This window comes from Crocodylus siamensis, chromosome 3, assembly GCF_052110815.1.
Source record: "Crocodylus siamensis isolate JL-2025a chromosome 3, ASM5211081v1, whole genome shotgun sequence".
Lineage (NCBI taxonomy): Eukaryota > Metazoa > Chordata > Crocodylia > Crocodylidae > Crocodylus > Crocodylus siamensis.
Window position 1 is genome coordinate 237506231 of NC_143397.1, and position 16708 is coordinate 237522938.

At 43.2% G+C, this 16708-nt stretch overlaps 1 protein-coding gene across 1 annotated transcript; it reads left to right on the forward strand.

Annotated features, from left to right (window-relative positions):
* Positions 1-3306: 3306 nt before the first annotated feature.
* Positions 3307-16405, forward strand: MAL2 (mal, T cell differentiation protein 2). Its single transcript, XM_090040551.1, has 4 exons — positions 3307-3510; positions 6572-6742; positions 12130-12285; positions 14135-16405. Exons 1-4 carry the CDS (start codon positions 3379-3381, stop codon positions 14204-14206), a joined length of 531 nt encoding a protein of 176 aa, XP_089896677.1. The 5' UTR covers positions 3307-3378; the 3' UTR covers positions 14207-16405.
* The last annotated feature ends 303 nt before the right edge of the window (positions 16406-16708 follow it).

Here is a 16708-nt window from a genome sequence, read left to right on the forward strand (position 1 = left end):
CAGGCAATTATTTCGGGTGGAGGGCTGCTTACGAAGTTTTGGTGAACTGTCAAGGGCCTCATGGGTAGCCCCGCCCCTTGACAGTTCCCCCACCCCCAGTCAGATGCCTGCTCTTGGCTGTGCCAACACACAAATTTTGCCTGGCACAAATCACACCAATCTACCAATACAGAACATGTTACTTATTGGTGACCAAACAGCTTTTTAGAAATAGCTCTGCCTCTGGCATTCTCTCTTAAGCTGCAAGTATTGACAGTATCTACTGGTATGACATTCCACTGGACCCGCTGGTACTTACTCCTTCAGTCAAAGTTAGAGCAAAATAAAACTTGAAAGGAGGCAGTAAGCCAAACCCAAAGTTTCACAAGTGCCACTAATGACCCAAATTCATCAGGAGTTCTGTGACAGTGTGAAACAGGTCTGCATCAAATTGTGAGTTGTTTTTAATTTGAATCTCCTTTTTGCATTAGTGCTGAACATGTCTAAACTTGTTCAAGGCAATTTATTTTAGTACCCTGTAGACAGTCCCTTTCTAACGAAATATTCCTGACATTTGACATTGGTGAAGGACAGCCACTAACAAGCCAGCCTAAGGCAGCCGGTTCTGATTGTCCCTCAGCTTTTGGCACCACAAACAATAGGCCTTCTGCACAGAAGCCGGTAGGGTGAACATCACTGGGTGAAAGGGAAAAGTCCCAGTACAACTCATGTTTAGCGACAGGGACTAACAGAAGGTGTTGCCCTGTAGCGGGTGGGGGAGGACTAACATGGATCACAGGGAAGAAAAATATGCAGGAAAGGAGAGTGCAAAATGGATTTGATCCAGTCTGAAAAATTGACAAACCACAGATTCAGAGAAAATGTGGTATTAGAGCAGTGGTCTCCAACCTTTTTATGGTGAAGATCACATTTTGGAACTAAAGGTCACCCCAGGATCTACCATGCCCCACTGGCTGCCCTGCCCCACTTCTCTCCACCCCTTACCCCATGCTCCCCTAGACCGTGGAGTGTCCCAGATCCAGCTGGGCCGGGGCCTCATCCCCCTTCTGTGCTACAATTGCACTGAGTTGCGCCTGCCCAGCAGCCAGAGAAAGGTGGCATTGGGCGCCGGCCTGGCTGGGTCTGAAAGTCTCCGTGGTCCGGTAGTCGCTGGGGTGGGGGTGGGCGTTCCCACTGCTGGGTACAGCCTGGCAAAGAACCCGGTGGCCCATGCCCCCTGACCTGTGCTCGGGACAAGGTGGCTGCTGCTGTAGGCTGCCTGTTGCACCCCAAGCACAGGTGGGAGGGACACGGGCTGCCAGGGCCTCCACCAAGCTGTGTCCGGCCGCGGGAACGCCCCCCATGCGCCCTTGGACAACCAGATCTTCTCAGATCCGGCTGGGCCAAGGCCGCCTCCACGTGAGTCCCTGCTGCTGAGCTTGAGCCGCATCTGCACGTGGCCAGCTGCTGCAGGACTTGAGGCACAGCGGCAGCAGCCTCTGCCACCTCTGCCCCTGTAGGGATGGGGAAGGAGCCCCAAGTGCCACTGGAGGAGCCTCCCTGGGCTCCAATCCTCCCACCACCTGGCCGGACTGGGGCCCCACTTCCCCTGCTCCTGGCCAGCCACACCGTCAGCCGCTCACCGCGGGGACCTCAATCTGGCCCCCGCCCCTTCCCTCCTGCACAGACAGACCTGCTGGGGCTGGGGGCAGTGAGTGTGCCCAAGCACACATGCCCAGCTTTCCCCCCAAACCAAAAGAGGCTCCGGGATCTACCTGCAGACCCAGGGTCTGGACACCCCCAAAAAGTACATCTATAAGCCACTACAGGTCTCTGCTGGTCTGAGACTGATACTGTGGGATATATGGCTGCTGGACTGTAGAGTCCCATATCCCAGTGAAAGGCTCAGAAGAGAGATTTGACCCTGGGGAGATATTGTGTATGAAAACTCTTCTAAAAAGAGTTAGAAACAGGGACTAGATTCAGTCCAGACCCAGTTGGCTGAAACCCATGTGTGCTCAGTATTTGGGCCCATTTTTAATACATGATCCTATGGAGAGATACTGGTCTAGGCTGTATCATTCATTACTTCTGAAAAAACATGTGCCACTCGCAAAAACCTTAGGAATACAGTACTAGTAAAAAAATCAGAGAAAAGAGCTCTCCCCTGAGCTCACACAGTGATGGCAACTTTCATGATTTTATCACACACCTTGTGATATTTGGTACTTTTCTTAAAACTTCAACTCCTGCCACCACAAATATACCGTAACCTTCACTGTTTTTGTTTGTGCTGCTTATTAAAATGTAGATCATAGAGAATGGTCATACAGAAAACGGTCTTAGAGAAAAACCTCTGCAACCGGAAGTTAAATGCCGTCTCCTCCAATGTTTTGTGATCTATACACCGACGTGGCGTTTTGCAGGGGAATTGACCTGTGACTTCCGAACACTCGGCTTGGCAATACCATTAGACCTGTGATTCTCACTGCTTTCAGCCTGAGACACCCCTTGGTAGACTCAAGGACTTTCAGCAAACACTCTTCTCCCCGGCCCTTCCCTAGCCCGTCTCCCTTCCTCCCTCCCTCACCACTGCGGGAAGGCATCCCTATCTGTTCCACTGTAAACTGGGGTCGCTTTGTGCAAACTCGATGTATGTGCTGTTCCCCAGGAACCAGAGATGAACCAAGCAGGGTGCATGGCCCAGGGCAAAACAGCCTCTGCAGGGCCCCACTCCTGGATGCAAGGAAGCCAGCAGAAGGTTTGAGGAGGAGGCGGTGGAGCTGGCTCCGCGGGGCCCCCCAAAGCACAGGGCCTAGGGCAGTCATCCTGATTTGCGCCCCCTGCCCTAGGGGTGGCATCTACCGCATAAATTGAAGGCAACCTTATTGTGTCAGCCGTCTTCAGGTGATGCTATACCCTGTGTGAAGCGCTCGAAGGCCACCAGGTAGCACAGTAAACACGGTCACCAAGGTGGGGCAGGGCTTGAACTTGCCCACAGGGGCACGTGTTGTCACTGCGAGGGTCCCCCTCGGTATAGGTCTGAGGAACGGCGATTAAACTGCATAGATTTCGTAATAATGCAGAAGGCTTGAACAGCAGCCTTCAAGTGCCGGGAAGGGGCTTGCGAAGAGGATGGAGCCGGGCCGTTGTCAGCTGTGGCCGAGGACAGAGCGAGCAGGTTGGAAAACCCGTCTCAGGAGGAGGGTGGTGAAGCAGGAGGGCGGCTGCCCACGCAGGGTGCGGGATCGCCGCCCTTGCGGGCTGGAGCCCCGGCGCAGCCGTCGCGCGTGGGCCGGGCGGGGGCGGAAGCGCCGCCCCTCAGCACCTGCCGGCGCCTCCCCCGGCACCGCCCCGCGCCGTCCTACCTGGGCGCAGCCACGTCCGGGCCGCAGCGGGATGTCGGCCCGCGGGGGCTCCATGCCGCCGCCCCCCAACCCCGCCGCCTACTTCCCGCCGCCGCGGGTCACGCTGCCCTGCGGCCTCGACATCCTGCGCACCTACTCGGGGGCCTTCATCTGCCTCGAGATCGTGAGTGGGGACTGGGGGAGCCTGCCGCGTCCCGCCGCCGCGAGCGGCCCCCGCGCACGGGCCCCAGGGCGGGGGGGCACACGCGTCGGCACGACGGCCGGGTGCACGCGCCCTTCTACCTGCGTGCTTCCTACACACACACACACACACACACTCTCTCTCTCTCTCGGCACCTTGCTGTGTACAAGTATGCCCCCCCTTCTGCCTACGTGGTACACCCCCCCCCATACAAAATGCAGGCACCTACAGACGAGTACACAAACCCTTCTATACGCAAAGTATGCGCACCCTTCTACCTATGTGGTACACACACACTTCTACATACAAGATACATGTCCCTACATACAAACTACACACACTCTTCTGTGTATAAAGTATGCGCACCCTTCTGCTTGCATAGTTCACATGCACACACTTCTACATACAAAGTATACGCACCCTTCTGTGTACAAAGTATGCGCGCCCTTCTACCTATGTGGTTCACCGACAGACACCCCCCCCAACAGACAAACTGCAGGCACCTACATGCGGAGTGCATGCACCCTTTTGTACCCAAAGTATACGCTCCCTTCTACCTACGTGGTACACACACACACACACACACACTTCTACATACAATCTGCAGGCACCTATATAGAAAGTGCACACACCTTTCTGTATATAAAGTATGCACACACTTCTACATACAATATGCACATGCACACTTCTATATACAAAGTACAGGCACCTACATACAAAGTACACACATTCTTCTGTGTACAAAATATGTGCACACTACATGCTACACACACACACACACACACCCCCTTCTACATATGAAGTACAGGCACCTACATACAGAATACATGCACCCTTCTGTACATAGAACACACTGTTCTACCTATATGGTACACACGCACACACTGCTACATACAAAATGCAGGCACCTACATAAAAAGTGCACACACCCTTCTACATACAAAGTATGTGTGCCCTTTTGTCTATGTGGTACACATGCACACACTTCTACATACAAAGTACAGGCACCCTTCTGCTTATAAAGTACACACACCCATACACACATGCTTCTACATACAAATACACACATATGTGCAAACATTTCCTCGGCTTTCTATCTGCATGCCCAGCTTTACCCAAGTGCCCTCACTGGGACAGGTCAGGTCCTTAGAATTAAGCAGGAGCAGAAGGGTTTTCCACTTCGCAGCTGTGATTAATTGAGTATGAGAGCCTGGGGAAATGTAGGTTTCAAGACTAGAGTCTTACTTGCAGCTGCAGATTTGAGTACCGGTCTAATCACCAGAGAAGCCTTGTACATGCCCGACTTCCGCCCTGTGGGTGTATGTGTGCGGTCCTCCATTCTCAGGCAGGTCAGAAATGACCCTGAGTTAACTGCCTGATGGTTTTGCCAACCGGTGTAATGCGAGTGCTGTGCCTTGCTTTAGTTCCACTGGACAGGTGCACTATCAGGGAAATCATTGTCAAAGTAGATGCTAAAATTAGTAACTGTGATGCCAATCTCAGCAGTGGGATGCAGTGGAAAGACTATGTGGCTATTACCCATGCAATACTTGTTTTCTTCAGAAAGGATTTGAGACTCCAGTGCCGTGTTACTGTAGAAGAAAGTAGGTTTTCTCACAGCAGATTCATTATGAAAAGAAACTGTTGAAAATAGCTTGAAGGCTGACAGACTAACTTGTGGAATTGTGAATTCAGGCTGCCAGTGCATCTTTACATCAGATGTATTGGATTCATACATGCTGTATTTTAATACCACGAAAGATTTGCTTGTTCTTACTGGAAATTGAGCCAGGCCCAGATTAAAAAAGAAACTAAACAGGCTTTCCACTGAAGTTCTTGCTATCTGGGAAAAAAGGAAAATTGCTTCCAGCTTTGTGCCTTGGGAGGTATATACTGGAAATGGCCACTCCAGTGGAAATGGCCTGAATTTGATCACTGTCATTATTACCCATTGTCTAAAATAATGCCTTTACTATTAAGTTAGATTAAGCTTTCCATCTTAAAGAAGATGTAGGTTATAGCTGTGTTGATCTAAAGACATAGGAACGTTTTCCAGTGGCAATGGTGATTTTAATGGGTATCTTTTGTTATAGTTGAAGACATGTTTATTGTGATCAATCAGTATGCTACAATGACATTTGGGAGGGCTAAATTCTGCTCTTTGTTACATAAGCTTAACTGCAAAGAACTTGGCCTATCTCTTCCTTTTACTTAGCCTTCCAGATCCAGTCTGCCATAGCTTTTCTAACCTTAAAATATTTTACTTTTCATTTATTGCCTTTTATCCTTTTGTCCAAATCTCATGTGCCTAAAGGAAAATAATAAACTCCGTTAAAAATCAAAACAAAACAAAACCAGGATCTATTTTTATTTCATTACTGTTACTGCCTATGGCTGCATGGCATAAAATTTAGATTCAATCCTACTTGCGCCCTTGGCACACATGCTGGTGTCAACAAACCTTTTGATTCCTTCCTCCAGCATAAATGCTTCCTAACAGTGTTTTTAATAGTCCCTTTATTCCCTTCAAAATAAGACTTTGGGCAAAAAATACTTCAGTGACTTAGAAGCTTCTATTTTCAAGAGCCCTTTAAACCTTTAGGTCCCATTCACTTTCAGTGGGTGCATCTACATGCATACTATTCCTGATGTGCATTGAATTTAGTACCTCCAATGTGAGGTATGAAACAAATGCATATTAGGCTGCCGTAATGCACAGTATTTAAGTGATGCTTGATGCACAGTAGCCTATTTTGCTGTGCATTAGTGCAATCGCATAGTTTTTTACGTGGCACTTTTTAATACAGTAAAATAGGCTGCTGCACATTAAAGTGCACGTGTAGATGCACCTACTGAGACTATCTCCTCAATGTCTAGGTCATTTTGAGCCATTCAGCTTGAAAAAGTAAAATTTTCTAAATTGCCCAAATTCCTGAAGTTACCTCCACGAGGATTTTTTCAGTTTGAGTTGAGCTGTTAGCTCTCAGTCAAGAAAGGCTGGAGAATGTTTAGTTCAACCTTTATTGTGTTCTTCCCCCCACAGCTATTTGGAGCACTAGTGTGGATTTTGGTAGCTGCCACCAGGGTTCCTCTGCCGCTACTGCAGGGATGGGTGATGTTTGTGTCTGTGACTGCTTGTTTCCTCTCCATCCTCTTCCTGTGCGTGTTCCTCTTCAGCTACACGCACAGAATTGCTGTTGACTGGAACCAGATGGTAAGATTTTTTTACTCTTTTGTAACACTGTTTCCATATTCTCAAGGAAAAAAAAAAAGAGACTGACGATCTTCCTAACTTGAGGCCCACCAGTCAGTGGAGTGAGTCAAACTGGAAAAGTTGCAAGCTGATCAATAGAATGGAGCACCTGTCTTACAAGAGACAGAAAAACATGCTGGTTTAAATCTACAAAAGCAAAGACTAAGAGGTGCTATGATTATGTTCCATAATCAACAAGGGGGAAATACCAGGGAAGGAGACCAGGCTGAAGGTGAACATTACCATAAGGATAATTGGGTATGAACTGGGTTTAGGTTGGAAGTTAAAAGAACTATGAACTTCCAGAACAGCCTTCCTATAGAACTAGTAAGGCAAAAGTTTCATGCAAAACAAAGGTGGCACTTGCTATGTTTATTAACAGCATTCTGTGATGTGGCTATCTGTAGTAGCAAGGGGTAGGAATCAGTGACCCAGGAACATCCTTCTAGTTCTCTGACGTTATAAGAGACTCAGTTTATTGTGAAGTAGATGCTTAGGACTGTCTACTGCCATTCTGGACTCCTAGGCCTCCAATGGCCAGAGTGGCTCTGTGTGATGTGGCTCAGTTCTTCAGTAAAACTGAAGCCTGATCTTTTTAAATGCCAAAGCCTATATTGATTATATATCGTCATATGCAATGCTCAACCTTCAGTCAGAAAGCAAGATTACAATAAAGCTTTATATGTCTAATCAGCCTTCAGTCTGTACCTTCATATGAAAAAAGGAAAGCTATAACCTATTCCATTTTATTTTGATTATGTGCATATCTTTGAGTATGGGCAAACTGATAAGTATGTCTTCCATAATTTTTAATATATGTACTCCTGTGTTGTTTGTAGCCTTAAAAAATAATAGGTTCTAACAAGCTGTACATCACAAGCTGAATAGGAAGTTTCCAAATGCCTACAGGTGAAACATACACTATGTTATATCATTGTGTTTTATAATATTGCAAAGTTTTAAGTGAGCAACAAGAGAAAGAGAAGATGCAAAAAGAATAAAAGTTCCTAAAAATGTATCATGTCATTGAAGTGCTGATGTGTCTGACTGTTCAACATCTTTATTTAATAGTCTTCCTTCTCCATAGCCTATTTTTCTACTGGTAAGCATGTTATGCTTAAGATTTGTATGCTTAGATATATTTTTAAATCCATTCTTGTGTATCCCATAATATCCAAGTCATTAGGTGGAGAGTCCCTTGATTTGCAAGTATTTTAAGTCAGAAGTTCATAGAACATCTTAAGCTGGGTCTTTGAAGGGTTTATCAATTATCAGCAATAAATTTGGATTCTCTCCAAAGACACTTTGGCTTTATAGCAGCAATGTTTCACTACAAGTACACATACACAAGAGTGTAACTTCAACTCTTCAGTAGAGCTAAAGCAAAGATTATGTAAGAGTCTGCTAATTGCATCTGCTTTTATGTTTCATTCCCAAAATGTGAGTCACAATCCAAGGATTGCCGGTTGAGTGTTGAGGAAATTGTAAATTGAGGGTTGTTTGGTGGTGTTCACACATCAGTTAGGATTCAACAAAGCTCTTAAAACTGTGCATAATTTAAGTAAATGGGAGGTATAGTTGGTTTCGGTAGAATTATTCAGTTTAAAATTATGCACATACTTTCTAGCCTTGCTGGTTGGGGGCATAGTGCTTTCTTTACATATCCAAAATGCTATACAAATATTCATCTTGTAACAACAGGTTTTGGACAGATGACACTGTACACCAGGAGAACCAGATTTACTTTAGTGTAAATAAATGTCATCTGCTTACCCCCATTCTGAGAGAGTTCTTTGCTCTATTCGAGCCAGATAATACCCTAACTTTTTCTCCATCACTTATTGGGAAGCCACTGTCCAGGCCCTCGTTTAATAGTCAGGAATTGTGGCCCCTCTGGTATAAGAGGGCCTTATAGCAGGCCTATGATATTTGTCTGTGATTTTGTTAAAAATGACTCATAACTGCTCATATAAAGAGGACTGAACATTTTACCTCAACTATGCTGGCTATAATCCAGCTTACTTTATTAATCACCAGAAAATAAATTATGCTACAGGTTGGCATACCATTTTAAGATCACCTTGTGTTCTGTAGCACACTGGATGTGCATTTTCCAAACAAGATACTGTGACACACGTATTGCTCAATTTTATTGTAAATGGCAATTTCTACAGATAAGTAAAGACATGTAACTGTAGAAATGCTGAATTTGCTTTTATGTTAGAAGAAAAACCGAAAACTGTATTTCTTTCTATTTTTACACAGACAGCATGTGACGAGCAGATTTACTGCTTCAGAAAATAATATATGCAACATAATTCACAATGATTAACTCTGGCAGTTTGACAAGTAACTCCAGAAAAACAGAAGTACAGATGTATTGTTATATAGTATTAATAGTTGTAAGAAATAAAAAAGCCAAGTTTTACTTTAAAAAATGGTTTGAGCTTATTTAAACCCTTGGAAATTCCACTATCCCAGATGCAAATCTGTAGAATTTGAGGGGCCATGTTCTGCCAGCCTTTCACTGAGCAGTACTTTATTCCTTTGGCATTTCCCCTGAAACTATTCAGAGATGCTACTTATCCTGAGTCAGAAAGATGCGGATGTTGTGGAGATGTATAGCTCTGAACTGTGCCAAGTAGTGTGTCCAAACCAGCCATTTTATACTGCTCTATACATGTAGGTTTTCACAGGTGTAAAGGTGTGAACTATCCTTTTATTTACAAACTGTACATACATGTGCATGCACACCCTTTTCATGAAGTTTAAAGGATTATAAAAGCAGTGGAACAGGAGGTACCAATCTACATTATTTAAAGCACATAAAGATTTGTCATTTTTTGATCACAGAAGTCATGGCCATACAAATGCTGCTTTTGATACCTAATTGCACTGTAACTGTTGCCAGGAAATTAAAGTGTTTGGCAGCTCAATGGAGAAAACAAGAAAGTTTGTTTCCTGAATATGCCTCTCCTGTATATACAGCCAGCATGGTGTTCCTCACTGAGCTGTATGTGCTCTGTCATGAGCTAAAGTACTAAAAGAATAGCCAATACAATTGAGCAAGACAGTTGTATGCTAGATGGGCAGCTTAGTGCAAGAATGAAACTCCTTAACTGGCTGCAAATTTGTACAGCATCTTCCATGACCCTGCAGCCAGATCTAGGATAACACATTTTTGTGTTAAAGCCTGATGGCTCCCAGACAATACTTTAAGAGATAGTAACGCCCTAGTTCATTCTTACTACAACCATCTTGCCAGAACTGGGGCTTATGGACTCACAGTCAGTGATTCAGAAACTAAGAATATGGAAAGAGCAGCTTCCATGACAGAGTCTCAAATGATCACATTGTTAGAATGCTATTTCCTGGTCCAAGTGGAAGAGGAAACTGTAGCAACTACCTTTGTTGTAGCTTGTTGAAGCTGACTGTTGTGTGATTTTACTCAGATTTAGCCTCAGTCAGATATAGAATCACTGACTGATAAACAATCTACATTGCAAAGCAGACTCATTTAATTAAACAAATGAAATAAAACTCACCGGGGGGGGGTTGGAATCTATGTAGAAAACATTTCCCTAACTAGGGCAATGCAGGACATGACCTTGATTTTACAGAGGTAGTACAACCAATATCAAACTGTTGATTTACTTCATGTGTTCATGCTTAGAGAAAGTTATGGTCCCTTGCTATACAGTTGGAAAGAAATAATGAATTAATTAGTCCCCTAGAGGTACTATTTCACTTGGTTACCACCTCCACACAAACGGCATACATATGTAAACCATTGTATATTAAATTATGAAACATAGCAAATATAGCAATGAAAACTATTTTGTTTCTAATGACATCGTAAGGTATTTACGCAGATCCCCTGAAAGATATTCCTGCTAGAATTTAGTAGGCTACAAATTACCAAAGGGATAAATATATTAGATAAACTTTACTGAAACGTTTTTTTTTAAACTCTCTACCTGGAATGCCAGGCTCTCTACCTGGAATGTCAACCTAAATCTAAGGAGGGACTTGGCCACTTTGAGGCAGACTTGCATGTTTGCATCTGGAATCCTTAATTGTATGCCTAAGCCCCTTATTCAAATCATGGGAGGAATCAATCTCTTCCCTAAACAGCTGTGAGCTGCTAAGGGCTAGCTGTTAGCAGAGCATATCAGGGGTGTATCTAAAGTATCCTCCTTTTCCAGGCTTTAAGCACATATCGCTACTCAAATTTCAGAGCTTGGAGCCCTCATTCAGAAGAGATAGCTATGCTCTTTCTTTCAAGTGTGCATGTGTGAGAGGTGCAGTAAAAGACAGTTTGAGCTGTCACCCAAGATACAGGAGATCAGCATTTAATTTTCCCCTCTGCAAGAGATTCAAATCCATATCTTCTACCTCTTACAAAGTGTACTTCAGCTACCTGGCTGTAGGGTTTTCTGGGTAGGGCATACTCTCCCTCCTTTTGAACCTGTTCAGCAGTGTAGAAAAATAAAGATTCATTGGACCATTGAGAGAACACAAGAGAGAGCACAACACTGTAACCTAGTGGTTAGGTCATTCAGCTGGGAAGAAGTCCTGGATTTATCTCCCTGCTAGAAGGATGCTCATGTATTTTACACGAGTCTCCTGTTGATATGCATAAATGTTCTTTAGACTTGTAGTCTGATGAGCAACCCAAAAAGTAGTAGATGTGGGTATGAATCTCCTCAAGCAGAGGAAGGAATTGTACAGGAGTCTCCTATATCCTGGATGAATGTCCCAACAACGTTGAACAGAAGGAAGTAGGAGGGCATGGCAGCAGCTTCAATCACATTGCAAAAAAGGGGGCAGCCACCACTGCATTTGATGCAGAACCCATTTGATTGGTAGGGGTACTCTGAAAAAGCCTGACTCATCAGGGAGACAAAGGAGAAGAATACCTGCATCTAGACTGCAGATAGGCATGAGCTAAGCACCAAGCCACTCAGCCGTGTTAAAAGGGAGACATTTTTGGCTATACACAGAAAGAGAATTTTAAGTACCTGGCAAAATTTTGTGTCAGAATCTTTGGTGCTGATGGCTTTGAAGTAGGAGCTGAGCAGGGGTTTTCAGCATTGCAATTTTGCACATGGGGCCCTAAGTTATGCCTAAATCCCTCTTCAGGAATTTAATACATGAATGAATTATATGTTGTGATGCCCTGTTCTAGCACTAGGAAAATTAATATATTACCTACCATCCTTGTGTTAGGCATAGTTAATCTCAGAATAATTTTATTTAATTTATCTGAGTATTTCACTTTTCCCCCCCCCCGAAGTTAAATAAATTAGGTCAGTTACAGCAGACTGATTTCATTACTTTCTTTTCAGGATTTCTTTTTCCATGGAGCTACTTTTGTCTTTTACTTTGGAGCCTTTTTATTACAAGCAGCAACAACATCTCTGCATAATTTCCCACGTAGAGTCAACTCTACCCAGGAAAAGCTTTTGGATGAAAATGAATATAACATAAGCATAGCTGCCTCTGTGAGTATTCTAATATTATGAAAGCTTTCGTCTGTCTGTCTGTCCATAATGCTTTATTCGCAGTCTGTTTGGCTGACCAAAACAACCAATCAGAGTGCTCCAAGAGTGTTCAGACAGGAGACAGCGCAGCAGAGCACCAGCCTGTTTCCACCCGATTGAGACGCAGGGTTAGGGCTGGATGCAGGGGACACCGAGCGGCTGGGCCCTGAGAAAAGCCAGCAGGGAGGGGGAGGGAGGAAGGGGAATGGGGGTGGGGGGCACGGTGGCCGTGTTTTATGATTTTAGATCCAGAGATATTATGAAAGGAATACTAGTTACTAGGATCATGCTTGAAGGCTCAAGTATCCGTTTTTCTCAGATCAATACTGCCTTTTCTATAGGCCCGTTTCAGTAGGTTTAGCACACTGAGAGAGTGGTCTAATTTTTGCACCTTCCGGAAGCATGTTCAGAGCATGGGGTTATGTACATTTACTTAAAGTCACAAAAAACTTTAAATGCCTGTCCGCAACATTAAAATACAGTGAAAAAAAAGCTACTCATCCTATTTGGGTGGTAAGAAATATCCTCCTCCTATTCTGAATAAAGCAAACTGTTCCAGCATTCAGTCCATCCTCTCTGAAAGCTTAGGATAGAAGATAAGGTTTCAGTTTGAATTACCAGACTCCACTGGAACTAGGTAAAGTTGTGAATTTCAAAATCCAGAAAGCCTCCCAGTTGTATCTGATTCTAGCATTTCCAGTATGATACATGGATAGAGACGGTAGCTCAAGTAACCACATTTTATACCAAGAAGGTACTCCCTGAGTTTTCTCTCACACTCATTGAAATCCAATGCAGAACCTAAATCCCTTCTGTAATGTGCAGATGTATCACTTGAATGCACAGAAAGTTTTGCTTTCCCTCATTTTCTATCCCCCAGTCTTGCTGATCCATAGCAGCATGGTGGGGAGTCTCGTTAGCTCCACATTGGGCTATGGGAAATATGCTCCAGTCTTGAGGATCCTCACAGACAGGCTGGGATGTAAGAACTGAAGACTTTTTCTTATAGCTTCCTTTCTTGGGTCCAGCAATGAGGTACAACGGAGAAGGTCTAACTCCCAAATTAATCTTAAAAAAAGTCTTAATTAAATTGATGTTAAGATGGAATAAGTGATAAGTTTTGCTGCCATTAACCAAGAAAACCCTGAACTCAGGCTGCTGAATGCCTCCTTTCAAGACAACTCCTGGTATAGACCATGAATCTCAACCAGGGAGGCAAGGTGGCTTTGTTAAAGCACCTATTTCAGAAAGATATCTGGCCTCAATTTGAAGAGTCCAAGTGCAGAAGCTTTATGACATTCCTCTACAACTTGTTCCAATAGCAGAACCCTGTGCCCCCACATCCGTGAATTTTTCCCCCCATTTCCTTAAGAGGATAGCAAAATTGCTAATACAGTAATTTTAAAGATAAGCCTCCCCTTTGTTTGTTTGCTGCTGCAGGCTCATTCATTTGGAATTAAACCTAAAACTTAATATGCTAATAAAAAACAACAGCTCAATGACTATATTCACCTTTGAAAAGGGAAAACTTATGAATGATGTAAAGCAGGGTTTTGCCAGGACCAGAGGGAGAGACTTATTCCATATTACAGAGGGCCACAAAATGTCATTTGAAGCCAACAAGTTTCAGAACAACAAGAGTGTAGGGGTTTTCAATGGGCAGTTCATAAATCACCCTCCCTTACTTTATGGCTAATTATGGAACTCCCAAAGTCTCTCTGTAGTAATAAGTGTTCAGAGTATGGAACAAAAGAAGAACACTGTGGTAATAGTTTTCTCACGAGCAACTCATTTTTTTCTTCTTCTGTAGATTTTTGCCTTTGCGACGACTATTTGTTACGGTTGCAGCACAGCCCTTGCTTTAAGGAGATGGAAACTATAGCATTCGAGGAGGTTAATGGCACAGTGTTCCTGTTTGGTTCGTGTAATTGTGCGGAAGATCAAATTAAATTCTACATATCTGTCAAACCATAATGGAATTCCTAAAAGACTTTTTTACATAACATTATTTTACAGCACCAAAATGCAAATAACCCAATTCCAGGAGAATTACTTTAATTGAGAATGAGTTACCATTTATTCCCTTTTCATTTTTTTTTTTATTCCCTTTTCATTTTTTTATTGTGTATTAAATTAGAAGCATTATTTTTCTCTCTGGGTGCATATACACATGTGCTTTAATACAGATTAGCCTATTGTAATGTGCATTAAAGCATCACAGAAAACCTGTGCTCTTTAGCTAATTGCATTAAAATAGGTTACTGTGCCTTTCTCTAGTACCTCTCAGTGGCGGTACTAAATTTAATGTGCATTACCTAAAGCAAATTAATGAACGTGTAGACACAACCTCTGTATTTATAGTATTACATAGTTTAGAGATAGCCCCATCATTAGCAGACAATTGAGTTTTGGTGCTACTCAGTTAAGAGGAAGGAACCAGAAACTGAACCAATGTACAGGCAGCTAAAAGGTACACCTTGTAGAGCCTGTGATTGATTACTAAATAACTGAAAGGATCAGAATCTAAACTGACTTTTGTGACACTATTTTTAACATTTTTCACTAATATTTGGCTTAAAAGTTTTAAATATCCATCCGGGACAATCTTATAATACACTGCATAGCCGTATCAGATAGTGATAATCTGATCGTTTAGTATTATTGTATTCCTTAGTAAATACGTATTGTTTGATACTGTTGGTCAGTAGTATCGTCAGAGACTTAGTTTCATCAAACCTATTTATACTGCAAAGCAAACAGTGCACTTGTGCTGTATATATTTGTATATGTGGAACGTTCTTGTTTAAATACAGGTATTTGCACTGTTTCACCTTGTTGGGGGTACAGTTTTAACTTTATAGTGCTGCATTTATGATGTGACTCAAATAATTTGAATGGAGTATTAACACTTGTTGATTATTGTCTGACCTCAATTCTTACAATGCTTTATTTGCTGCATCCTAAATTCCAGTGTTGGAAAGCAGGAATCAGCAACATATTGCCTGCGGGCTGGATCTGGCCCATGGATCTTGGCCTGTGCCTGGCAGCAAGGAGCTGCGCTAGGGCTGGGCAGCTGGAAGCTGCACGTCAGTCACCTCCACTTCCTGTAGCCTCCCACTTCCTCCTGGCTGTGGTGTGGCACAGCTTCTTACTGGTGGGGAGTTGTGCTGCAGCTTGAGTGGTGCAAGGCGGGTTGAGAACTAAAGCCAGGTTGGTCCAGCCTGCAGTTCGTTAAAGGTTGCTGTCTGCTGTTGCAAGGGAGACTTTAGAGAGACAGGTCCTAACTTAAGGATCTACTAGGAATGGTCTTAATCAGGTTGTGATAGCCCACTTATGTAGTGAAAAGAAATATTTATAAATGCATTAAAATTAACTTAGCAAAGGTTTTTTGCGTTATTTTACTCCCCGCCCCAACACTAGAACCATTTGGCAGATAATGAGGTATTTCTGAAAGAATCTTTAGGAGCTTTAGTGCTTGTGAAAAGTGCCAAAAGTGAAAACTGAAGATACTTCATTGTTCCTAGAATAGTACCTAATTTCCCTATAGCTTGCCAACATGCCTTATACATCTGCAGAGACCACCTCTAGTCAGGGAGAGGAGACTGCCTTCTTGTCTACTAGGTCTCAGCTTGCCAACAAGGTTGCCAGTTGTTGTGAAGATAGTTTTTGCTAGGTAGGCTCTATTCAGAGATCCTTTTCTGAAGCATCATAAACAGTAATTTTTCAGTTACAGTTAACCCAAGCCAAATTCATACCAGTAACGTATACATGAACAGTAGCCTTGTAAGAGCCCAAGCCATTCAAGCCCTTCCTGAATTCTTGTAATAAATCAATTTGGTACATTTTATTCTATGGAATTCTTGTTGTCTTAGATCTTTGTACTCTGCCTAAATTTCCTATGTTTGTAATGTAAGTTTGGATGCAACTAAAAGTTTTGTCTAGTACCATATGGTAAAAACAAATTCCTATACTTCATATTGTAAAATAAAACTTATACCAGAATGTATGGATGAAAGGGGTTGGCTCCCCAGAGTATAACAGTGACTTTCACTGAGCAGCATTAAAGTGATTTCATACAGTGTATTTGCTGGTAATCTGGTTATTAAACTAGTTTTTTCCTATTGAAAAGTCAGACCTAAGATGAAAGGAAATATTCTAGACCTTCAACTAAACCAGTGCTCAATTTACTAAATGAACGTTGAGATTGCATTAGAAGGCGTTTGTGCAAAAGTATTTGTAACCACACAATAAGTGGTAGAATATAGACTGCAAAAGCAGAGGACAGTAGACTTCATATATGGCCATAAAGGGAAAGGCCCACTTTACAAATGCTAGTTAGGTCCCTTAATACATTATGGGAGGGGGCTCAATTGCCAGAGTAATG

What these genes read in the sequence shown, in the direction of transcription:
- MAL2 (XM_090040551.1), top strand. Translation starts at nt 3,379, where the DNA reads ATGTCGGCCCGCGGGGGCTCCATGCCGCCGCCCCCCAACCCCGCCGCC. An exon ending in CCTTCATCTGCCTCGAGATC is followed by an intron (nt 3,511 to 6,571) that starts GTGAGTGGGGAC and finishes TTCCCCCCACAG; the next exon opens with CTATTTGGAGCACTAGTGTG. An exon ending in CTGTTGACTGGAACCAGATG is followed by an intron (nt 6,743 to 12,129) that starts GTAAGATTTTTT and finishes CTTTCTTTTCAG; the next exon opens with GATTTCTTTTTCCATGGAGC.